This window comes from Pleurodeles waltl, chromosome 6 (assembly GCF_031143425.1).
Source record: "Pleurodeles waltl isolate 20211129_DDA chromosome 6, aPleWal1.hap1.20221129, whole genome shotgun sequence".
NCBI lineage: Eukaryota > Metazoa > Chordata > Amphibia > Caudata > Salamandridae > Pleurodeles > Pleurodeles waltl.
In genome coordinates, this window is record NC_090445.1 from 944,518,567 (window position 1) to 944,544,173 (window position 25,607).

At 43.3% G+C, this 25,607-nt stretch overlaps 1 protein-coding gene and 1 long non-coding RNA gene across 3 annotated transcripts in view; both read left to right on the forward strand.

Annotated features, from left to right (window-relative positions):
* Positions 1–25,607, forward strand: part of LOC138300419 (vertebrate ancient opsin-like) — a 566,835-nt gene that overhangs the window by 484,842 nt on the left and 56,386 nt on the right. The window contains exons 5-6 of one of the 2 annotated variants that reach the window (XM_069239765.1): positions 1,294–1,518; positions 23,692–23,960. In XM_069239765.1, coding sequence (XP_069095866.1) covers positions 1,294–1,518; positions 23,692–23,715 — 249 coding nt within the window. In that variant the 3' untranslated portion in view covers positions 23,716–23,960. Of the gene's footprint in view, positions 1–1,293; positions 1,519–23,691; positions 23,961–25,607 lie in introns of those variants that run through there. The other variant, XM_069239767.1, reaches the window with a different exon arrangement.
* On the forward strand, positions 19,137–23,577 carry LOC138300420 (uncharacterized). Its single transcript, XR_011204934.1, has 2 exons — positions 19,137–22,096; positions 22,730–23,577. It is a non-coding gene; the product is annotated as an uncharacterized lncRNA (long non-coding RNA).

The window sequence follows — 25,607 nt, forward strand, 5'->3', positions numbered from 1 at the left end:
GAAAGAGAGGCACATTGGTGGCAGTGGAGACACATTAGTGCACAATGCTGCACTGACTTGAAAGGGGGAACGAATACAGCAAGGGAGCACACGGATGAAGAAGAGCCACATCACATTAAGGAAAAGGAGACATAGGTATCGCAAAGTGAAAAGAGACATGAATAGCAACCGAGACATAGTAATGTCAAGCACTAAGGTACCAGGAAAAAAACAGAGGCTTGAGAGTCGCAAGCACGACAAAGAGGAGCAAACATGGTTAGTTGAAGCAGGAACACAGCAAGAATAGTGATGTCATCAGGGTTTCGGGGCATTTGTGTACCTCCCAGTGAACATGTCACCACGCTCGATCAAACACTGCATGATGAACTGGTCATTGGGCTGCTTTACTACCCAATACTTCGAGGTTTTCCAACACCATCTTCTCAGTTGTTTCAGTCACATCATTGTAGCATAGGTAATAATGGTTCATGCTTCCAGACTTCTCACATCTATGTCTTCCTACATTTTCATGGCACTAGCCCAGTTCTGGTGTACTCTGTTCTCTATCTCTCTGACTTCCACTAGCACCGTTGCTGAGCTCCATAGCCTCATAGTTTCACTATCCAATGAGGGAGCCGAGCTCCACCTCCTTCGTTTCCGTAGCCTCTAGCGAGCGGTGCAAAAAATCTAAGAAAATAGATATTTAAAGTCATTTCTGACATAGAAGGTCCTACAGTGACCTCTTCAATCTTTCACTCGAATAAATAATTCTATCAAAATCATTAATCACAGTAAAACCTCTGGTTAGCTTTGAGAGCCCACATAAAAGATTACAGTTGGTCCATATAGACCCAGAATGGCCTCAAACTGCGCTATTTAAATGTGAGTCATTTATGATTCTACATAGGCTCCTACATACGATAAAACGTCGATCTCCTGTAAAAAGATATGACTATTTGTCTTGAATCCAAATGTACACTGACTATAGATTTTTAATAAATAGCGGAGGTCTGTCTTTCCCAAAAAATATCCCAAACCTTGGTAGGAAAAAAAGTTCAAGGATTTTATGATCGGTTTAGTTCCAGATTTGATCACAATCGTGCCAGCCAGTTTCTCCATATAGCTGTCAGGAAAATTAACAAAAGAAATTAACAACATAAGAAATCGGAGTAATACTTGTGTTTACCTATATAGATGCGGTTCCGCGACTCGTGAATAGAGGAGTAACCTATGTGCAATGACTTTCTCTGCTGTAACCTATTTGTGCATAATCAGAAGTTTTATTTTAAAACATGTGTTTGCTTGTGTTTTCAGTTCAGGAGGTGTCTGCTGCAGATGTTTCACTGCAACGTTAAGGAGGCGACAGAATCCAACATCAACCAGACATCCGAAAGAGCCATGCTGAACAGAGACACGCAGGGTGGAGAGATGCATACAATCGGCGCTCACCTAACCCACACGAACATCAACAGTAGGAAAAGTGAAGATGAACAGAGTAGCTGCAATTCTTTTGCACAGTTGCCAATAGCAGACAACAAAGTATGCCCCATGTAGATTTTTCACTGTTACTATAGTAACTTTTTTTTTTTACTACTCTATGCTCTCTTTTTTTCCAGTTTCGTTATCTAATTTTCTGATTTCTTATCTAATAACCATTGTCCGTGTTCCCTCAACGCACAAGTTATACCAAATTCCCTTTGTATAACACCCTTTTCCTTATACCTGGATTCAATGTGCAGATTAAAAAAACGTCAATTTTAGAGTTTAATGCTAGGGTCCTGGCCATTGGTAAGATCCATACATTTCTCCAAGACCAAGTAGGTTTTAGAGGTCGCGCATGGCCCCATCATCACCACACAACGCCAGGGGCTGAACTTTCCTCTTCTAAAGCATGAAAAACAAAACAAATGAGATGATTGTCTAATCGCGTGCTCTTCTTTTCTCAAATGTGCTGATCTGCAGCTCACTTTGCATTCACTCTGTCGACGCATAGAGGTCTAGAAGGGTAAGTTCTGGATTTCCTGTATTGCATGGTTCACTGTGTCCAGGCACACTGTTCTACATGAACGTCTGAATGGGACATTGAACATTTATCAGTGAAGCAACTAACATTTTTCGAGATTGAGGAGATGCATGTCAGTTCGCTTTGGCGATGAGGATGGGATCGACTGAGGTTCAAGGCAGAGCAGATTAATGGAGAAGTCCAGTGGCGACGGATGGTGCCATTCCAAGCGCTTGACAGTTGCTGCCTACCCAGATTCACAAATTATTAGTTGGGCATCTGCTCTTGCTCACTGAGTTGACGCCAAGGTTTCTTCTAAAACGATGTTTGATATGAATGTGGGGTGACTCCGTCTGAACGTTCATGCCCCTAACTCTTGTCAACGGTGTGTGCATTGGGAACAGTACATCCATTGGGGGGTGTCTAGGTGGAGCTCAGACACTAACCTAGTGTAGTTGATTTAACGATCATGACAGTCAAGTACAATTAAATGAAGACTAGAGAAAAAAAGACCCAGCCTGTGATGAACGGATTAAATCTGCCTACCAGCAAATCCTGGGCCACCCTTTTTCCATATTGAGTTGTGTCCAGAATTAAAAATGTAAGAAATTGAAGATCGCCTTTTAAAACAATCTAAAACAGACATTGTTAAAGGGGCATTTTAAGCATGGATTCACTGAATAAGCAACCCCCTTTCCTATAAATATCAGGAGAAACTCTAATGTAGTGGACCGACTTGAACAAAACTATTAGGAGGCACTAGATGGTATGGGTTACAGCTCACACAGGAAGAAAAAAATGCAAATGTCATTCTTAAGCGCAGAAACAGAGTGCTTTTGATTTCGATGAAAAGGGTAAAGATACTGCAGGACATGAGATCAGAGAAATATCTGATGAAGCAGCCAAGAGCCCGTACCATCAACAGTATACAAAATAAGTGAATATGATCACAATAAGAACACATTTTATACAAGACCACAAAGAGTGAATGAAACAGAAGATACATTTGCTATAACAATAAATGAAGTGGATTCACTATGTAACTGGAGAAATGACAGATCAACTAAACCGGTTATGGAGAAATGTACTGAGGAAATACAGAAAACATTGTTTCTGAGCAGGAATCTGACTACATCTGATATCAATTGCTAAACTTTAGGATGAATCTATAAGATGCATGAAAGAAGTGACATAGAGAAGGAAGAGACACACCAGGAAGTAGTCACAGTTAAAAGAAGGAGTGAAATTGATACCAGGACAGAAAAGGAAAATAAAACAAACATAAATAAAAAGAATAGGAGGTAAAAAGAAAATAAGCCATAGAGTGTGATTTCGACGTGAGAGCACATCACATCTGGCATATATCATAACATGCCTGGCACAAGATAAAAGAAGTGAAGAATAGGTGCACAGAGTAAGAATTCTTCCTGAGTACACTGTTAGACATTGCATTGTACAGGCATTGGGTTCCAGGTAAGGGGTCATCAAAGCAGTCTGCAGAGAAACTGAAAAAAGGGAGAGGACCACGGTTAAGATGTGATTGATGGGACTAGATAAGGAAAGAGGTCATAAGGTGTTTATGGACTAGGAGAATCGTTATGGATGGAAATTGATTAAGCAACATGACAGGAGCACGCAGACACTGGGGAAATGGTGACCTGCTGACCTCAGTATGAGGGAGAGCTAAGGCTTTTGGAGTAAATGCCTAAGATAATTAGTAAACGATTTTTAAGTTGAAACACCAAAGGAGGAGAGGAAAATCTGCATTCATTATTGGTTTCAATTACATATCCCAAGACACAATACTACAAACTTAGGCTGAAATTTGACTATCAACAAGCTGCTGCCAACTACTTTTCTTAATATCCTCACATCAACAAGTACTCAAAGAAATCACCACATTGGCCCTACTTCCTTTTGCATCCTAAAGCCAACATGTTGCACACCTTCTCCATTTACAACACAAACTAACTCACACACACACATGCACATGATACAGCCACACAACACATCACATTCATTCTCCATCTTCAACTCCAAAAATACAGTGGTGCGCCATTTTAAAAATAATTCAGCTGGTAAAGTAACCTCCTCCATCTCTACAGGGGAAGCAGCCTGAAGAATGAAGCAAGAACAACGAGGGTCGTTGTCCACGATAGCAGAACAACGCTTTCCTGAACAACGACCCTGTTTTCCTCTGCCTTAACCATACATGACTGGAAAAACGAACATGCGTGGTTAAGGCAGAGGAAAACAGACTCCAGATTGGGGAGGACGCAGTCAGGTGAGTGTGGCTGGGGTTTGGTTGGGGGTAGTTTTAGGGGTGGGGTAATTTTAGTTTTATGGGGCAGGGGTGGAGGGTTGGGGTCGTTTTAGGTTTTAGGGGTGGGGTAGTTTTAGGGGTGGTGTGGGGTGTTGGGGTAGTATGGAGTTTTAGGGGGGCATGGGGGTCGGGGTAGTTTTAGGTTTTAGGGTGGGGGTCACAGTAGTTTTAGGGGCGGTGTGGGGGGTCGGGCTAATTTTAGTTTTTAGGGGCAGGGTGGGGGCTTGCTTTAGTTTTAGGTTTCAGGGGCAAGGGTGGGAGGTCAGGGTACTTTTAGGTTTTTGGGGAAGTGGTGGGGGGTTGGGATAGTTTTAGATTTTAGTGGTGGGGTGGGGGTTCATGGTAGTATTAGGGGCAGGGGTTGGGTTAGTTTAGGTTTTAGGGGCAGGGTGGGGGTCAGGGTAGTTTTAGGGGTGGGGTGGGGAGTTGGGATAAGTTAGGTTTTAGGGGTGGGGGATTGGGGTAGTTTTAGGTTTTAGGAGCGGGGTGGGGGTCACAGTAGTTTTAGGGGTGGGAGTGGGGGGTTGGGGCAATTTAGGTTTTAGGGGCAGGGTAGGGGGTCGGGGTAGTTTTAGATTTTAGGGGCAGGGTCAGGGGTGGGGGTTGCGGTAGATTTAGGGGTGGGTCGAGGGCCAGTGGGGTCACATGGAACCATGCCTGCCGTTCCATGCATGCCTTTACCAAGAATGCCTTTACAATGAAAAATCGTTGTGAAGGCATTCGTGGTAAAGGCATTAATGGTAACAACACATCTGTTGTTCTGACCGCGTTGTTCAGGCATGCGTGGTTCCAGCATGCATTGTTCCGACATATATTCTCTCTAGAGGCTTGGGCCACTCACGTTACTATTCTCCAAACCACTCTCAAACAAAGATGGCCACTTCAACAAATAACTCATTGGATCACCAAGTATCATTTTAGTTGCAGTTTTCTTTTTACATCTATTGAAAACCTCACAACCATTATTTACTAACACTACCATTAGAACTCCCCTTAGAATCTTGATCAAAATTCCACACTTGTCTGTTTTTCCACAGCTCTTCAACAAAACGATACAACTACCACCTTAACATACCATTTCCTTGTTTACAGGATTTTGTTATCCACACCCAATGAATAGCCATAATGCCACAACCATCAAAAGTATTCTAACCGACTCCTCTCCCCGTGTTTGGGTAGCTTTTAGTCCTTACATAGTATCGAACAACCCGTTATTGCACCTCTTTAAATATTTGCTTTTCACTACTCCCTTCCTCATTTCTTCATGAAGACATGCAGGGCAAAAATGGTTAGAGTTCTCCTCCCTCTTAGTATCTCAAAGTCGTTTTTCATTACACAGAGTGTGGTGTGGTTTTATAAACCAAAAGCGCATCCCATTCAACCTTCCACATGTGGCCACATTCATTTCCTTGGTTGCCGATTCTTTCACAATGCTTTCATCCGATCTGTATTGTTAAGAAAGAGAGAAAGACTTCTTCAGAGGGACTGTGAATTATTTTATTTAATGAAAGAAGTACTTAGGAACAGCAGAACATGGACAACAACAACGTCACAACTCTGTTGTCAGATCACAACTGTCAACATTCTATCAGTTCTTCAATTAGCCATTTTAAGAGGTCAGCGCAGCAATACATGGACATAAGCTACCTCGGACACTTACCATACCTTCTGAACAACAAAATAGCAAAACAATTAAATAGCATGCAATTTAGAATAGGTTGAATATACACTAGGAAAGAAAATAGTCACTATGGTTATAGAGAAGGATGAAGAAAATCAATCTTGTAAGTCTTTTCAAATTGGTCTCCCAATCGTCAATGAACGTTTAACCCTCTGGGCAAGGGAATGTGTACCCTAATGCCCATTCTCTGAGCCACTTTCGTTATTCTCCTGGATCATTGTATCTTGTACCTTTTTAAGAGAATCATTTTCTAACTCAATTTCCTCACCACTTATCCTGTTACCAATAACATTCTCACAGAGCAGCACCTGAGGTGACACATGGTGTAGGTGAAAGCAATCATTATTGTCCCTATCATCTGCTTTATCACTCTCTATGTCCAATTTCTACATTTAGCAACTCTCCTCACATTCCAACAGTTTCCACGTTGGGCTATCAAATTCCCTATATTTAGTTTCATCACATGTGTGTCCCTTCAAAGCACAGTCCATTTTCCAAGGGCAACAAATTCTAATCCAGTCTTTCCTTGTTATGGTGGACATACCTGTATTGTTTCTAGTATCATGTGATGATTTGACTCTTGTTATACTTCCTTAACCTTAAAACGTTCCCTGACATGACTTGGACTCCATTGTCAGTGACAACAATTTTAAGAAACCTTCTTTGCTGAACACTTCAATAAGGAAATTCAGAACTACTATTCATTTCTCAAACTTAACCTCAGGCAATTTGTGACTGATAGTGCACTAAAACTAGACCATAATGCACATGGCAAGTATTAGGATCTGCAAGTATCTAATATATGACAATCTCATTTTTAGCATGCAATCTTGGGGCTATGGAATAGAATACATGTCTAGTGCAGTGGTCTGAAGTGTTTGTCACTAAAGGTACATATGTTAAAAGACCTAATCCATCAGTAAGCCTCAGTGTTCCTTTCAGGACACCAAAAATATACTCTGACCAAATGATTAAGGGCAGACATGCCCACGTGACCTTGGTGACTATTCCTCAGGATGTATTAATGTAAACATCCAGTGGTGCACCTCAACCGTTCTCAATTCCTGTGAAACATGGAAACCGTAACAGCAATTACCCTTGTAGGCTCGGCTACTACACAACCCTTTTCTGAGGTACTGCTTCATAAACTATTGAAGCATTGATAATTTGTCACTGTTTGTAACTATTTTTACAGGAATGCAATTCTCCACAGTAGTATGACTTCGTACACAGTCGTCACTACATCAGCTACATGGCAATCAATCGTACATTATGACTGCAAGGGACAGGGAAGGAATGGTATACAATCAGAGATCAGAGGTTTGATTAAGTATGGAATGTACACAACTTGATACCAGTACTCTTGGGGATGAGAACACAAACATGCAATGTGAGCTGTGGAATTCAGCCACCCACACAGAGACAAAATGTTTACCAATTGTTTATGATCAGTTTTGATCATAAATCTATTATAAAGCTATTACCCAACATATAATGTTTGTAGTCAGCTAGTAGCTGGTATGCATTGCAACAAATCTTACCTGGTAACAACTTCTTTTCTGAATCACTCAGTGTATGAGAGGCAAAAGCAACCACCTGTTCATAGCTTCCTTTCCTTTCAGATAGAACAGCAAAACACCATAGGGGTTGGCATCTATGGTGATGAAACAGTGTTTCCTCACAGACAAATGTTTTAAAGTTTGTGTAGGTATAATTGGATAATTAACCAATTAAAATCAGTATATCTTTTTGACCCCATTCAAATTCTTGACCTTTATGTAGGAGTATCCTGCGTGGTTCTTTGACCTCGACAAAGCTCTTCACAAATTTACTGTAATATTCACACAGCTCATTGAAAGATATTTATCTTTGGAGGGGCAAGTGTTTTCTTGATGACATTCACAAGTGCTCTTTAGGAAGAATTCTGCTGCCAGAGATAGATTTGCCCAAGAAATCATCTCAGATTGGAACAGGCAACTTTTCCCTACCCTTCCCCCTTCTTTGTAATTCTTGAATCCACTTCCTGGGCCATATCATAATTGATGCTTATATCCTTCACAAAAACAAAAAATATAATCTTGAAAACACTTGACCAGATTATCCAAAAACAAGTGAAACATGAACCTCTGGAACACTGACACTGCTAAAGCAAGTCCAAGTAGTATTGTCTTTAATTGGAAGAGCCTGAAAGGGTTAATAAAAGCCATGAAACGTTTGGACTCTGAATCAAGGCCAATTCGATTGTGCACAGTCCTTAAGTCAAGAGTGGAGACTATTACAACCTTATAAAAAAAAAATATATTTCAATTAATCTTTGGCAGGGTGTAATTAATATAATAATTATTCAATTAGGTTGCCAGAATTGAGAGTTATGAGATCTACTAACAAGCAAAATCCACCATTACTTTTCCTGGCTAGAACAACGTGGGCTAGAGACTATGAAGAATATGTTTTTTCAATGTTCCTCTTGATGACCATACCCCCAACATGTGTTGAAGGTCATTTTTTAACACAAATGATCACCCCTCTTAACATTTGCTTAATAGTGACAGAACTTTTCTTCAGATAGATTCCATGTAAAAAATCATGTAACGTGCTAGATTTGTCACTAGTACCATTTTGGAAAGATTGAAAATTTGAAGACTCATATCAGAGTCCTGTATTGCCATCACAGGTTACGGCACAGGTTGATTTAAGACAATCATTTCACATCTTTGATATTTCCATGTCAGTACACAGATGCCTTAGATAGTCAATTAATCAATCATCAATCATTTGAAGAGCACTGCTAATCACCCATAGGGTCTAAAGGTGCTATTTGTGGGTGTGCTGCTCACTTGAAGAGCCAGGTCTTGAGGTCCTTCCTGAACTGCTTCAGTGATGCGATCTGCCTGAGCTTGAGAGGTAGCGTGTTCAATGTCCTGGCTGCCAGGTAGTAGAAGGATCTTCCTCCTGCTGTGCTTTTCTGGATCTTCGGGACGGCTGCAAGGGTGAGCTGGGAGGAGAAGGGATGTCTGTTGGATACGTAGAAGGTGAGGCGGTGGTTGAGGTATGCCGGTCCAATGTCAGGGTGTTTCCCAGGGCGATGGGCCATCAGGAATCGTTCCAGTCAGAAGGGGTGGAGCCAATTACGTGGATGTCTGTCTTGTCCTTCTTGAGTTTGAGGCAGCTGGCCTTTCTCCAGGCAGCGACTGCTCTCATCCCGCTGTGGATATTTCCCTTGGCCTTTGCAGAGTCCTCGGACAGGGAGAGGATCAGTTGGGTGTCCTCGCCATAGGAGACTATGTTTAGTCCGTGTTGCTTGAGGATCTTGGCAAGTGGTGCCATGTAGATGTTGAAAAGCATCCTGCTGAGTGAAGATCCTTGGGGGACTCCGCAGCATGTGTCTTTGGGTACTGATGTGAACGGTGGTAGTCTGACATGCTGTGTTCTTCCGGTGAGGAAGGACATGATCCAATCCAGTGCTTTATCTTAAATGCCGGCGTTGTGTAGTCTGTTGCTGAGGGTGGAGTTGGGGATGGTGTCAAATGCAGCGGAGAGGTCAAAGAGGATGAGTGCGGCCGTGCCACCATGGTCCAGTACGATGCGTAGTGACATACATAGACTTTAATACCTTCCCCTCTCATCTTTTCCACAATATTGGATGTTCAGCTTTGAAGAACTTTCTGCGAGCATCAAATGTCATTTGGGAGCAGTGATGATACAGTTACAGTATAGCCCTATGTATGACACAACTACAACAAGCAATAGACGTGGTATATATTTATTCATACAAGTTGCACAATTGCTATGCAAATTATTCATTTAAGTACAAGGAGAAGATATTTTTCAGCATAGGTAGTAAATAAATTACATGCATGCACATGACAGAAGTAGATAATCTGGGCACATCATGTAACAGCAGAACAGTACAAAGGTAGAATGATATAAAAAAATAATTAGTTCAAATGTGTGCAGATTGCAAATATACGGACACTTAATATAATGATGGATTTCAAAGTAAGAAAGTGGATCTGTAGGGTTAATTTGATCCAACAGCAACATGCGTGCATAATGCTAAGAAGGTCAGTTAGTCTGGGAACAGATGTTATAAAATGATTCCAGACAGTACCTTGTTATCCTCATCACTAAATACTGTGAATGATGAGATAAGCTCTTCCTCTGATCTATGATGAATTATTTTATTTAATAAAAGAAGTGTATAGAAACAGAAATTTCATCTGGCAGCACCGACAGCGGGTCTCAAACTACCAGAGTCACAAGAACAAATCTCGTGCAATATGTAAATGTTCTGTAATGCTCTACAGCCCAAATGCATGCCAATACATCATGTTCAGTCATAGAACAGTTCATTGCAGTGGGGTTCAAGATGTAAAAAAATCAAAGACATCACCCACTCCTTGCCAACTGTGTTTCGTATTTTCAATTCAAACAAGACTTTGTGATCTTCCCTCCATTTAAACTTGACAATTTTCTTTGATGAAAGTGAAAAAGGTTTGGTTTTAACTGCAAAAGTCTTAAACCACGTTGTACAAAATTCTACTAGATACCCAAATTATTCCAATTGCTTCTTAAACAGATTAAGGTCTGTTCTATTTAGCCTCACATGATTCTTTTTAGGTCTAATTCCTTGGGACAAGATGATATTGCTAAAATATTTTACCTCTCTGACAAGACCTACACTTCTCAGCATGTTTACCTTTAATTTCTATATGTTCTCCTTTAAACTACCCAAAAGGTAATTATTTTCTTCTTTATCCTAGCAATAGACTAAATAAAATTTTGGAATGCTGTATCTCAGTCTTGTCTTTAATAGTGTTTAATTGGTAAACATTAAAACACAATTGGAGGGCCAAAAGGTTTACATAGGAGCCCAATGCTAAAGCAGCAAAATTCTCAATTTATTTTATTTTATTCATGATATGGAACTCCAATAAGGTCCACTTGAAAAGAAAAACACACACAAGAAAAAATACAATACCCTAAACCCTTAAGAACACCCTAAAACTACATAAAAGTTGACCAATGCAAAGGCAGGAAACATTTGAAAAAGTTAAAAAAATGGATACAAAACATTTCATTAGGTGGATTGAACAATAAAAAAAGGTCTCTGCAGCCGTACATACTGAGAATCTTAGAAAAAGAGGCCTCAGCCATTTATGACGATACATTAACAAGGCAGGACATATAAATAGGACGTTTCAAATCCAGAAATCCATGTTTATAAAAGTCATATGTGCTTGGTGTACCATAGCATTTAGATGTAATGTCATTTAATGGAACAATGTTTAAATGAATTAATGCCCAGAGGTATCGAACCCTATGGGCCAAGTTTCTCGCCTCAAAATGCTGTGGTCTATTCATAATAAAATAATTAACTGCTTTAACAGAATTTGCCTTGGACTTATAAGAGTCCAAATAGAAATGGAAACTTATCTTAGAAGTAGCCTGTTTAAGAAATAGCCCAAGTTGCGTCTATGACATGAATGAAACAGTACTTAAATCAAGGTCAAATTGCTCTAATGCGTACTCAAAATTCCTAAAGAATAACACTTTATTTCTCTTGCTTTCAAAAATCTTTGTAAACAAAAGGTGTCAGAAAGAATTGTGATTACTGTTCACGAGGCAATGGCCCCTTCGTACCACTTCCGCCAGTCCTTGAACAAAGGAGCTCCTTAGCACGAGTTCCAATATTAGGGCAGCCATTGGCACTAGAGTAGTATGTGATAATAGTTTCTTTAAGATTTGACCTTCAGTCTTGTCCATGAAGCCCCGGTTTGCAGAGTCTATGAGTGCCACAGCATTATGGAGAGTGGGCAGAATAGTAACTAAAAACACTGACAATAGGTGGGAAAATGCAGTCATTCCATAGCCATAAAAAAGGAGCCCTAGCCTGAGTCTGAGCTTTACAACCATTATTCTGAGTATGATGTACGTCATTTAGTGTACTACTCATCATTTTGCCTAGGAAGGTGGTGGGATCAACTACTTCCAGTTTCTGTTTACCTAGGTGCAATGAATAATTAGAACAAGGCCCCACTTATTTTCTGCAAAATCATAACACCTTATTTTTTTTTAAGTACATTTTTGAAAAGTGTGCATCAGCATACTGTTGCAAAGGGCTTGGGCATTGAGCTAAACCTCCAGGGGTTAAGTCAAGGATCACAATGTCGTCCACATATAACAAAAAACTCACTGAGTATCCTCCTATACTAGGTGGCAAACCATTACTTTCAGCTAACAAACTAGGAAGATTATTTATGTAAAAGAAAAAAAGCAATGGCACAAGAAAACACCCTTGTTTCAAGAAGCCTTTTTGTAAAGATGGCAGTCGATAATACCCTACCCCTGTCTAACAAAATCTGGCACCAAGTAGAGGAATGAAGGGCAGTTAATAAACGTAATAGAACACTAGGCATACCAAGCTTGGACAATTCTTCCCACAAAGTAGGACAATCAACCATATCAAAAGCTATAGAAAGAAATTAGGAATACAGTGAAAACTGGTCATTTCCTGATAGACACATGTTCGCAGCTTGTAAAGCTGAGATGTTGTCCAAGGCACAATGCTTTTTCCTAAAACTGTATTGCTCTAGCAGAAAAATCTAGTTATTCTCAACCCAAGAGTTTAAGTGGTCCAAGATGCATCTGGCAAGCACTTTACCCACAGCATCTAAAAGAGTGATTTGTCAGTAATTGTCGGTAATTAATGGGGAGATTTTGATCCTCTTTCTTAAACAGGGGGGCAATGATTCTTTCAGTCCATGAAGGCAGAACATATGCATTATGAAAACAGTAATTAAAGGCTGCATAGAGAATCAGTGCCCAAAGACATATTTCTTTTTTCAAGAATAAGATTAGGACCCCATCCAGACCCATTGCTCCTGGGGACTGCATTGCCATGATTGTGACTCAATCTCGCTCAAGGAAGATGGACCATAGCTTGCAAGTGTCATCTTGGAATCACCAGGAATATCTTTCATATGAAATCTAACTATAGTGTTCTCCTTATATCAATCCTTAATCAAACAGACCCAAACTTTCACACTCTAATAGTTAAAGGATAATAAATCTGCAATAGTTTTACAGAATATTTGCATGTTTTTTTCTGAAGGCGGACTCCCTTGATTCAAACAATAGAAGGTCACATTTTCATTTTTAGGGCAGTTTTTAAATGGAGTCTTCTCCCTTTGAGCAAAGATAGCAGCCTTGCTGTTTCATTCATGAAGGAGACAAATTGGGATCTAACGAGTTGGTGTATTTCTTTATTCAGTGAAAATAACGTCTCACATTGAAATGTTTGATGGACCGTAACCTTGCTTTGAGAGCCAGAAGAAGAGACCACCTTCATAAATTTGCTAAAGTGATCATGGACGTCTTTCTTCCAAAGGCCTATTACTCTGTCCTTTATAATAGCTCTTTTATATTGCATATTCTAGATGATGACCAATGCGACCTCCCTGTATTTTTGTCATACTGGGAATTACTGACATCAAATCTCCATAAACCTATTGAGGACATAGCACAGTTCAAAAGGAATACTAGGCTTCAATGGTCACTAAACTGGGCATCAGTAACTTTCAGATCCAAAATAAGATTACAGGTGGAATATGATGTGCTAAGGTAATCACTTAGGAGGACACTGTGGGCGATTTCTAGGTAAATTGGGCTGCATAATCAAAAGTAAATCTATAATTTAAAATGAGGTCATCATTCTTACTTAGCAGACTGAGGAGCAGGTGGCCTCTCTTATCTGTTTTATATTGGTAGGATATGGAAAAGCCTATTCCTTGTCTACATCTGCAATTAAATTAAGGGAATAATTAAAAACTTTACAATTTAAAACTCACACTAACTCAATGTAGAGGTCTTCCTTTAAGAATGAGGCCTCAAATATGAATGATAAAAGGTTAGTTAAAAGAGTATTAGAAAGAGAGTCTGGGGGAATATACACATTTACCACTAATATACAGCTCTGCCTACCCTCAACGGGGAGATTTGTATAGCTTGAAAAAGGTTTGAGGACCCAAAAAGCTACTATAGGTTAATTTAAGTTTGTTGTGTAACAAAGTGGCTCTCCCTCCTTTCGCATACCCTTTCCTTGAAGGGATAGCATTACCACATAAAACATAGCTGCCCTCAAAAACAAAGTGGAACGCCAGGATTCCTGGATGCAAATTCCATCTGCCTTAAGGCTACTTAGAAATTAATGTTTCTTAGGAATATTCAATAGGCCTGCTGCATTCGAGGAAGACAGTGCTAAAAAGTGTTAACTATGTGGCATAAACAGTGGACCTGCTGCATAAGCAGCATTTAGGGAGCGAGCCAGCCGGCTCCAATTAGGACCATCATCTTCCTTTGACAAAGATACAAAACTCAACCCTGAGAACCATACTTAACTATTTTTCTCACTCCACCTTTTTCTGAGTTCTACAGGGACTTGAAATTGGGGTCAAATAGCCTATTGGAAGCCTAGTGGCACTGAGATGGAGAATGATTTAAGTTAACAGGTGGATGGAAAGATCTTTACCCACCCCAAAATCCGGTATAACATCAATCCCTATAGACCGGAGTAAATTACAACTCTGCAAATTTGTAGCTATCTTAAAATGAAACAACCCCTTGTTTTGCTCCCCGTTAAAGAGTACAATAATTTTATAAGGGATATGTTGCTACTTTGAAACATGTTTAAGCTATCAACATCTGCGAAACATGCTAATAACTGAGAGTGATTCAAAATCACATCATGGTCAACTAGAGCCACAAAGTCTAAAATCGTTGTAGTTAATAACAGGAGATATCAACAAACCCTATTATTTCTTTGCCCCATGGGGTTTACAGTACATGTAGACTCTACATGAAAGGGATCCGCAGGTGGATTAAGATTGGTTGTCACAGGTATCAGGATAGAAATGAAGGATTATATATCTGTGGGCTCCTCGCTCGCAACTCCAGCCTGAGGACTTACAGCAGAAACAAGAGAGAGTCCAGCCAAAGATACAGAGTGAACATCCCTTCTCATTGGAGGTCTAGAATTAACCAGGGCAGATTTAATGTCAAGGGCCCTGTCCAATGCGCTCCCACTGATATCTTGTAGGCATAGTTATTTTGGTCCCTTTTTTAGGATCTTTGTTTGTTTTTTTTCCTTTTTTTTAGCTAGACTTTTCCTTGTCTAGGATTCCTTTTAAGCTGTGTAGACACTAAAACCTTTGCTACTGCCTTTTTTGGTGCTTCCCTAAACCTGCAGATTGGAAAAGCCTCGGGCATGGAAGCAGCAGCCTTGTCCTCCAAATGCGGTGTCACTAAGATCGGGGAACCAGGATTAAAGAGTGTTTTTAAAGAAAGTAACAAGCTTTCCTCTTTCTCCTATGTACCAAGATCCCCCAGAGAGATCAAGATTTGGGATTTACCAACTTGGAAACCACAGTTTTTAAATTGATCTTTCATCTCCAGGGGCACTGGGGTAGTCTTGACTCCCCCTGGAGCCAATGCTTCTTCAGATTTCACGAATACTGAAAGGTTCTATTTTCCTATGCATTAAAGAAGTTTTCCGCTAGATAGAGACATGTAACATCTCTTTTACAACCCAGCATTGCTTTTAACATCAAACTTGAAGTATCATGAAAATGGATGGAATAATTTGCAGATTGTTCGAGAAGAACTAAGATGGAGGATAAAATTATTTTCAAGCATTTGAGAGATTCCGAAATTAGCACATATTGGCCTGGTAGATTGAAGGATTCACAAAAGCTTCCTAGTTAGGTGGAGCTGCTGTTTTCAGGCCTACCAAAGAAAATTCGGAAGGGGTGCTACTAGATAAACTCAACATTGGAATCTAAAACTGCAGTGGTCCAGAGAGAGGAGACAGAGAATATTCCTCTTCAGGGAGGGGTTAATCACTGCAACCTCAATATCAGGCAGCGTCAAGTCCTTGATGTAGTGGATTGGGTCTTCAACCGGCCACATGCAACCCCCCAAATCTTTCTCTACTACTAGATTCAAAGGAGCACAGCCCATGAAGGGGAAATTAGGGGGCGGTGAAATGGGGGGTGGAAATGGCTCTTGCTTCCAGATTACCAGAGGAGTCCTTCCGCCGAACAACCTCAGTGTACACAGTCTCTTTTTGGAAGAACGAAAAGATAGTATTCAAACTCTTCAGTAGATTTATCTGTGCTGCACCAAGTAAGAAACACAGTCCACAAAAGAGTACAAAACAAACAAAGTAATGAAGTACTCATGGGCTTACCTCTGCCTCTGCGCTGCCTCCTCCACCTACAAAGATATGGAGCATTCTGAAGTCTCTACTGTTACAGTTGTAGACACTTAGGGGGTCATTACGACCCTGGCGGACGGCGGAGAAGCAGCTGTAAGACCGCCAACAGGCTGGCGGTCAATTTTTTGCAATTATGACCATAGCGGTTACCGCCATGGTCATCCGCCGCTTCTCCGTTCCGCCCGCCAGGGCGGACACGACCGCTAGGCTGGAGACCTGGGTCTCCAGTCCGGCGGTCGTTACTATACCGCCGGCGGTATTTGGACCCGGCTGACCGCCATGGATTTCATGCGGTTTGTAACCGCCATGAAATCCATGGCGGTAAGCACTATCAGTGCCAGGGAATTCCTTCCCTGGCACTGATAGGGGTCTCAGACCACCCCCCACCCAACCCTGACTCCCTCCCCTACACCCCCCACCACCCCTGCCACCCCCCAAAGGTGGCAGGACCCCCCTCCCCACCCCGACCCCCAACATCACATCACTCATTCACACACGACACGCACGCAGGCACCACCAACACACATACACGCACACACACCATACATGCCAACATCCACACACACAGTCAGCCACACACACCCACATTCAAACATACATGCGCACATCCATACAGACATACCTACAGACATACATGCACTCATTCCCAAACAAACAACCCCCCCGCAAGCATACACGCACTCACACACCCCCTCTACATACACACATGCACACCCCCATGCACGCACACAACACACAACACCCCCCCACCCTACTCCCCTAACGGACGATCGACTTACCTGGTCCGTTGATCCTCCGGGAGGGGACGGGATCCATGGGGGCTGCTCCGCCGACACCACACCGTCAACAGAACACCGCCACGCCGAATCACAGGACGTTATTCGGGGGGCGGTGTTCTGTTGACGTGGCGGTGGAGGTGGAGCAACCTCCACTTCACCGCCAGTATGGCTGTTGGCAGCTCTCCGACCGAAAAAGGACGGAGAGCTGCCAACAGTCATAATACGCCGTGCGGAAAACCGCCACCACTGGCGGTCTTCAGCACGGCGGTCCCTCGGCGGTCTTGACAAAAGACCGCTGAGGTCAAAATGACCCCCTTATTTGTAAAGGCCCACCAAACTTAGGTGAGCTAGGAATGAGCACTTCAGAATGGTAATTGAAGAACATGGACACCACGGCTTATAAGGGAACCAAGTAAGAAACACAGTCCAAAAAAGAATCCAGAACAAACAAAGTAACATAGTACTCATTGGCTTACCTCTGCTTCTGCGCTGCCGCTGCCACTTCCCCCACTGTAAACTCCTCCACCTACAAAGATATGGAGCCTTCCGAAGTCTCTGCTGTTACTGTTGTAGCCAAATTGTCGTAGCAATTTGTAAAAACCCACCAAGCTTAGGAGAGCTAGGAATAACGAATGGGCCTTATTAACCCAGCCTCCACCTCAGTCCTTACCTTAGTATAGCCCCAAGCACCAACTCCCCAGGGTAACCGGACATAGTAGTAGTAGGCCAACGAAGGGCACACTAGATCAGCAGGTCCGGCGAGGACAGGGCAGCTTCTCACTGGTGATAATGCAGCTGTAATGCAACGTTACCAACAGCAGTTTCAGAGCACCAGCAACAAAACTGGGAGTGGCATCCCAAATTCCCAGGATTCTAACCAGAATGTGGCTTTAAAGATTAACAAAATGGTGTGAGCAACCACAGCGAGACAAAGAAGACCGACATGTTCAAGCACAACAAGCTATTGGCGTCCACAGCAATCCTGAATCAGGGAAGTAGGAGCAAGTACGGTTATGATGCGTGGCGGGCACGAACACAGCAGGGTCAAAGGTGAGCTAAATGCTCGCTTTCCAAATACCAAGGCTGCCTTGTCTTGATTCCCCTCCGGCATCCTTATAAAACCCTACAAGCTCCTTTACTTTTTATGTCACTCTTGCAGTTTCTTTCCCATCCCTCCTTTCTTTCATTGACAGCTTTGACACTGTTTCCCAGGGACATAACAAAGGCCCCCACAACCCCACAGTGTTGGGGGTGGCCCTCAGTATAGTAACCTGGCATGAGAGCTCCTGAATGAGTCCAGAGGGGGCCACTCCATGTACTTTGCAGGGGAGCACCCTCAAGTTTTAATACACCACTGCTGTTTCCATTTTTCTCTTCCTCCTCCTTTCTCCCTTTTCTGCCTTTATCTCTCTTGCACTGGCTCAAAAAGAAATGCTGAAAAATAGGTTACCATTTCCCAGAATTGTGCCATTGTCCAGCACTTGTAACCATGCAACCACCTGCACAAATTAAGAACTTTCTGCTGGCAATGTATTCGGAATATGTTACAAAACAGCAGTCTGAAAGTCAAATATTTTCTCTGGCATAATGAAGGCAGGCAAGTTATTTAATTATTCACCCAATACCATGTACTGAGTTACACTGGCAAGATCAAATTTATAACATACGGTGGCATTCAAAAATGTTGAAAACTTCTCAAAGATATGGTAAAGGATGACTGTCCATCCACACAACTAGTCAATCTCTATTATTAGACATATAGGGCCTGATTCCGACCCCCGGGGTCGGCGGGAGCACCGCCAACAGGCTGGCGGTGCTCCCAGGGTATTCTGACCACAGCGGTTCAGCCGCAGCCAGAAAGGGAAAACCGGCGGTCTCCTGCCGGTTTTCCGCTGCCCTGTAGAATCCTCCATGGCGGCGCAGCTTGCTGCGCCGCCCTGGGGATTCTGACCCCCATACCGCCATCCTGTTCCTGGCGGCTCGGCCGCCAGGAACAGGATGGCGGTATGGGGTGTCGTGGGGCCCCTGGGGGCCCCTGCAGTGCCCATGCCAATGGCATGGGCACTGCAGGGGCCCCCATAAGAGGGCCCCACCCTGAATTTCAGTGTCTGCTTAGCAGACACTGAAATTCGCGACGGGTGCTACTGCACCCGTCGCACATCCTCCACTCCGCCGGCTCCATTCGGAGCCGGCATCCTCATGGAGGGGTGTTTCCCACTGGGCTGGCGGGCGGCCTTTTGGAGGTCACCCGCCAGCCCAGTGGGAAACCCAGAATACCCGCGGCGGTCTTTTGACCGCGCAGCGGTATTCTGGCGGTTCCCTCCAGGCGGGCGGCTCCCGCCGCCCGCCGGGGTCAGAATGACCCCCATAATCCCAAGTCACCATTGACCTAGTTAAATAACACAACAATGACTAGCTAGTCAGAAGGTAACATGGAAGGAAAAAGATTGGGGCTGTAGCTTGAATTGTAAAACATCAGATGACCATTAGAAGCATGATGTTATAATCATGAACTCTTTTAGCATGAGATCACTCAAACTGACCTGTGGGTTGATAGAGCATGGTGACTGGGAATATATTAGTATATGTGCTGTCTCACACCCCGTTGTCCTCTTGAGATAGTCCAGACATGGAAGAGCCCTAAAGGAATGGGAAAGGGAGCAATAGCGATGCCTAGTGGGAGCCCACAATGGGAAATACTGAAACGTTCACTAAACCCTATTAGTGTCTGTAGTATTACTTTGAAGTACTTTTCTTAAAACAAGCAAGATAATCGTCAGTGATGTCATCAATAATTACATTTAACATGTCATTAGTGATGTAATATGTGCGGTCATAGGCCTTGCATTGTGGAGGCACAACTTATTGTTAGCTCAGTAAACTATAACTGGTGAATTTCAGAAGTTTTTTTTGTATGTAAACATCAGTGGTCAATTTTAAAATAATTTATTTTTGCTTGCAATTCCATGGAACCACAGCTTCACCACAATGCCCAGTGTGGCCCCCTCTGATAGCTTGATCCCTGGCATTGCAAAAAAAAGGGGGTGGGCCAGGGCATTGCTTAACTCAGCTCTGCACCCAAACACCACCCTCCTATACCAAATTTCTACCAAACTGCTACTGTACTAGAATCTGGGAGCTGCTAAACACCTGAGAAGGTGGTAGGCTGAGTAAATACACATGGAAAGGGAATGCTGTACTTCTGCAGACGTCTCTCTTTTTAACTACTTTTTGCCCCTTTAAGAATACAATATGCCCTAAGTCACCAAAAACCCACACCTTCCTTCTCCTGTGTACCCAACATCTAGTTTTATGCTGGTATTACATCTCAATGCTCATTTACTTCAACCTGTTCTTCAGTAAAGGCTTCAAATTAAAAAGCTACTATTACAACAAAATGGCACTCAAGAGTGCTTCACTTTTGTCTTCAATATAAAATGTTTGAGCTCTAGTTGTTCATTACAACTCTGTGAAGATGCTGCAATTGATTACCAGAGAGCCAACTGCAAGACTGCTGCTGTTGTTGGAAGTACATATCTCACTGTGCATGTCAGAATTTTTATTGAAATGATTATGGAAGATACTCATAAAAACACTGACCTCATTTTAGCTTTTTACAGCACTAACCAATATTACTATGACAAATCTACACTCCTCATTCGTTCCTTTACTGCAGGATCCAGGGAATGCCTTCAGCTTCACAACTTTGATTCCATCAAGATGGTGTTCACATGTGCAACACTTTTGTCATTTATTCAGAATGTGTAGCACTCTAATCTAGTTGGTCATTCAGACTTTGTAGTAAAGCTGTAGTTGATCACTAGGGAGTAAACCGACAGGTAACTACTGATGTTAAGTATGTGCTCTGTCTGCATGTCAGAATGTTTCACTAAAGTGGTTAGGAACATACTTGAGAAATCATGGACATTTTGTCCTCCTTTTAGCTTTCTAGAGCACTGTCCATAATTTCTACGTTAAAATGAACATAAAATGAGTAAATTTTGACTTAACTATAACTAAGCAGGTGTCTCCATCAGAGAGAGAGAGAAAAAGAAAGGGTGTGTGTGTCTGTGTGTCTCTGTCTGTCCACCATGGGTTCTCTCAAGGAAAACGTAATGGCCACCAGGGTGTTAAAATGTGCACTCTAAAGTGAAATGCAAAACGTACACTATAGCAGATCTGGGTTTTCTTTAATATCAGCCAGCTATGGTGTTGTTTTAAAAGGGACACAAGCTCTATCACCCCCACAATAATTAGTGATGCAACTGGCCTCCCTAAACATTTTTTGTCACTCTTGATCTCTCACACTATGGGCTTCATTACGACTTTGGCGGTCCCTTAACAGGACTGCCGAAGCCGCTGGAGGCAAAAGACCACCAGTAGTGGAGGTCTTTTGCCCGCCATATTAGGAGTGTTCCGCTGGGCCAGCAGGCGAAAACAGCGTGTATCACATAACTCCTAATTGAGCCGGCGGCCATGTTGTGGTGCGTCGGGTGAGACAGCACCCGTCACGCATTTCACTGCCAGTAATTTGGGCAGCGAAATGCGCGATGGAGCTGTGCATGGGGTCCCATGCCAAGTCCATGGGCAGCGCCACCCCCATTCTGCCAGCCTTTCCATGCTGTGTTTATTGCCAGGGAAAGGCTGCTGGATGGGGACTCGTAATCCCCAGGGCAGCGCTGCCTGCTTGCAGCGCTGCCTGCTTGCAGTGCTGCCCTGGGGGATTACAACCACTGGGACAGCGAGGATGCAGGCTGGTTGCAGCCTGGCGGTGTCAGCGGTTGGACCGTGGTGGCTCTGCCACGGTCATAATGCAGTGGTCGGTCCACCATGTCTGCGGCGGTCGAACTGCCGTCGCAAGGCTGCAGGTACAAAGACAGCCAGCCTTGTAATGACGCCCTATATCTTTCACACACTCTCACTTGTCATCCATATCTGTCATGCTTTCTGATGCTCTAAACCATAAGAGAGATATCACATAACACAAAGTTGGAAACTTCTGAAGCAGCATTAATACATTGCATGTCCTACTGTACTTTCATTGATTTTAGCTACATAGGCCCTCATTCTGACCCTGGCGGTCTTTGACCGCCAGGGCGGAGGACCGCGGGAGCACCGCCGACAAGCCGGCCGTGCTCCAATGGGGATTCCGACCGCGGCGGTAAAGCCGCGGTCGGACCGGCACCACTGGCGGGGTCCCGCCAGTGTACCGCGGCCCCATTGAATCCTCCGCGGCGGCGCAGCTTGCTGCACCGCCGCGGGGATTCTGACCCCCCCTACCGCCATCCAGATCCCGGCGGTCGGACCGCCGAGATCCGGATGGCGGTAGGGGGGGTCGCGGGGCCCCTGGGGGCCCCTGCAGTGCCCATGCCACTGGCATGGGCATTGCAGGGGCCCCCGTAAGAGGGCCCCTACATGTATTTCACTGTCTGCTGCGCAGACAGTGAAATACGCGACGGGTGCAACTGCACCCGTCGCACAGCTTCCACTCCGCCGGCTCGATTCCGAGCCGGCTTCATCGTGGAAGCCTCTTTCCCGCTGGGCTGGCTGGCGGTCTGAAGGAGACCGCCCGCCAGCCCAGCGGGAAAGTCAGAATTACCGCCGCGGTCTTTCGACCGCGGAACGGTAACCTGACGGCGGGACTTTGGCGGGCGGCCTCCGCCGCCCGCCAAGGTCAGAATGAGGGCCATAGTGTACTCTCTGTGTACTCATAGTACTCTCTATCTCATACTATAAATATATTGAAAGCAAGTAAGGAGTGCATTACCTAACAGAGGAATCAGGTAAACGTTGAGGTACTTTTATAAGGTCACAGAACTCTGTTATGTCAAGGAATACCCTTTTCATATACAGTAAACAGTATACATAGGTGTGCCATCAAACCCTATGCAAAAACATTTTTGTTTCGGCTTGTTGTTCCTCCTCAATAAGGAGATTTGCCTACTGCATAAAATGTACATTAAATGTCGAATATTGGAATATCTGTATTGTGGTAACAGACACACCGATTCGCAGCTTGGGATTTGTTGCAGGCATATATCTTATGTACAACACTATTAAACCTAACGCTGGTGAAGCATTTAATGTGACCTACAATGAGATTCCTTCTCTAGTCACTGATCTTCAGCAGTAAATTAATTATATTGTAATTAATGTCAGCCAATTGGTGGATTTTCAGAATGCATTGTTTAAAGTGGAAAACTATCATTTGATTCAATTATTTAGTGAGAGATTGTGTCTGCCAAGTACTTTGGTTTTCACACTTTTTGTTGACTGTGGCAGCAGTGATTGTGTTGTCATAACTCAACTTTCATAAACCATTACCATAAAGTAGTCAAAACATTTTCGTATAACAAATGATTAAGGATATCACTTAGTTTACAATAAAAAAGTCACATATTTTGATACAGGGATTGCAGATTTCCATGCTTTGCAAAGTAATTAACACGAATTATTGTACATATTGTATTCAAAAACTGAAAACTAAATAAAATTTGAAAACTGGTGGGTCACACAATGACTCATGCTATTTACACCATAGTTGTCACTGACTACTGTCTTTTATCGCTTGTAATGTGCTTCTGTAAAAGCTGATAAAATATTGCTATGCTGCAGTGTCACTAAAAATGGTCTTTCTTGCACCCCCTGCTAAAGTACTTCTGCAGTCCAGTAGTGTGAGAGAGCGGATGCCATTGTTCTCACTACATGTGCAAGAATGACCAGGTACCTCTGACAAGGCACCATCCAGAAGTCAAAGAGCAACGTCCAAACAAAGTCTTAATTCTATCGGAACTGTGGTAGTTTGGGTTTCAAAATATGTTTTACTGTCATGGTAGATAACAGTACGTTTCAAACGGTGTAGATTTCGCAAATAATGATGTTCATAATTTTATTTTAATAAAATGTAATTGCAATTCATAGCATATCCGATGTCATGGCTGACTGCACATTGTGACAAACCCTGTGCAATATATGTGGTTGTATTGTTAGATGTTTACTGTCAGATGTTCAAAACAAACCTCGCAACACTTCTGTTACACACCTAATCAAAGGTTAGTAAGGACATTTAATTACCATTTGTATTGGTAACTACTGAGACACTGTAAATAAAGAGATGTTGTACTCATAGAGGGCTGTTTGAATGAAAGTCTGCAGCGGTCACTGTCTGTTCCTAAAGATGTGCGAACAATCTGTAGTTTGTCAGCACTTTGAAGTCCTACGGCACTAGCAATTTGTATAATTACGTGCAATCTTAGTTTTCTGAGACCGTAGCTTTAATTAAGACTTTGCCAGAGGGATCAACAGCATGATAGTTAGCAGAAGTCATCCTTTATTCGAACGTTTGGGGTCATTTAATAAAACATACTTTTAGTGCGATGTCATAGTGCATCATTTTATTTCAATGACAGTTCAATGGTTGACCCTCCACGAAAGAGTGCTCACACTCAGAACAATGTAAAGGCACCAGACGAGGCTTGCGGCATGTTAAAAATGGCCCAAAAAATTGATGCAAAGAAATCTTTCGGATTTCTTTGCAACTTTTTTCGCCCCCCTTCCTTGCATACATTATGGGGGTCATTCTGACCCCGGCGGTCAAGGACCGCCGGGGCCGGGGTCGGCGGTAGCACCGCCAACAGGCTGGCGGTGCTCCGCCGGGCATTCTGACCGCGGCGGTACAGCCGCGGCCAGAAACGGAAAGTCGGTGGTGTACCGCCAACTTTCCGCTGCCCATTGGAATCCGCCATGGGGATTCCGACCCCCTCACCGCCATCCTGTTCCTGGCGGTTCCGCCCGCCAGGAACAGGATGGCGGTGAGGGGTGTCGTGGGGCCCCTGGGGGCCCCTGCAGTGCCCATGCCAACGGCATGGGCACTGCAGGGGCCCCCGTAAGAGGGCCCTACTTTGAATTTCAGTGTCTGCTCAGCAGACACAGAAATTTGCGACGGGTGCTACTGCACCCGTCGCACATCCTCCACTCCGCCGGCTCCATTCGGAGCCGGCATCCTCATGGAGGGGTGTTTCCCACTGGGCTGGCGGGCGGCCTTTTGGCGGTCGCCCGCCAGCCCAGTGGGAAACCCAGAATACCCGCGGCGGTCTTTTTACCACGCAGCGGTATTCTGGCGGTTCCCTCCAGGCGGGCGGCTCCCGCCGCCCGCCGGGGTCAGAATGACCCCCTATGTCTGGTGCAGGCATAATGCATGCAAGAGGTTACAAAGTGGTGCAATGCATGCATTCCACCACTTTGTAAATTTGGCACAGCAATTTTGGCCTCATTGGGCCACATTAGCGTAAGTAAAATGACGCTAATGTGGCACAAGGAGGTACTAGGGGCTCTTAAATCTGCCCCTTTGTTATACACATAATTTTAATAAAGTCAAAAGGTATTGACTAATACAGACCTTAAAAAAGTAAATCAGTCTGGCATTGGCTGCAAGCATCAAGAAAGAAAGCAAGAAAAAGAACGAAGGAAAGAACCAATTTAGGGAAAGAAATAGGGAAAAAAAGGAGAGAAAGAAAACAGTGAAAAGAGGATAAACTTAATACAGTTTCACACAGTTTCAAATGGACACA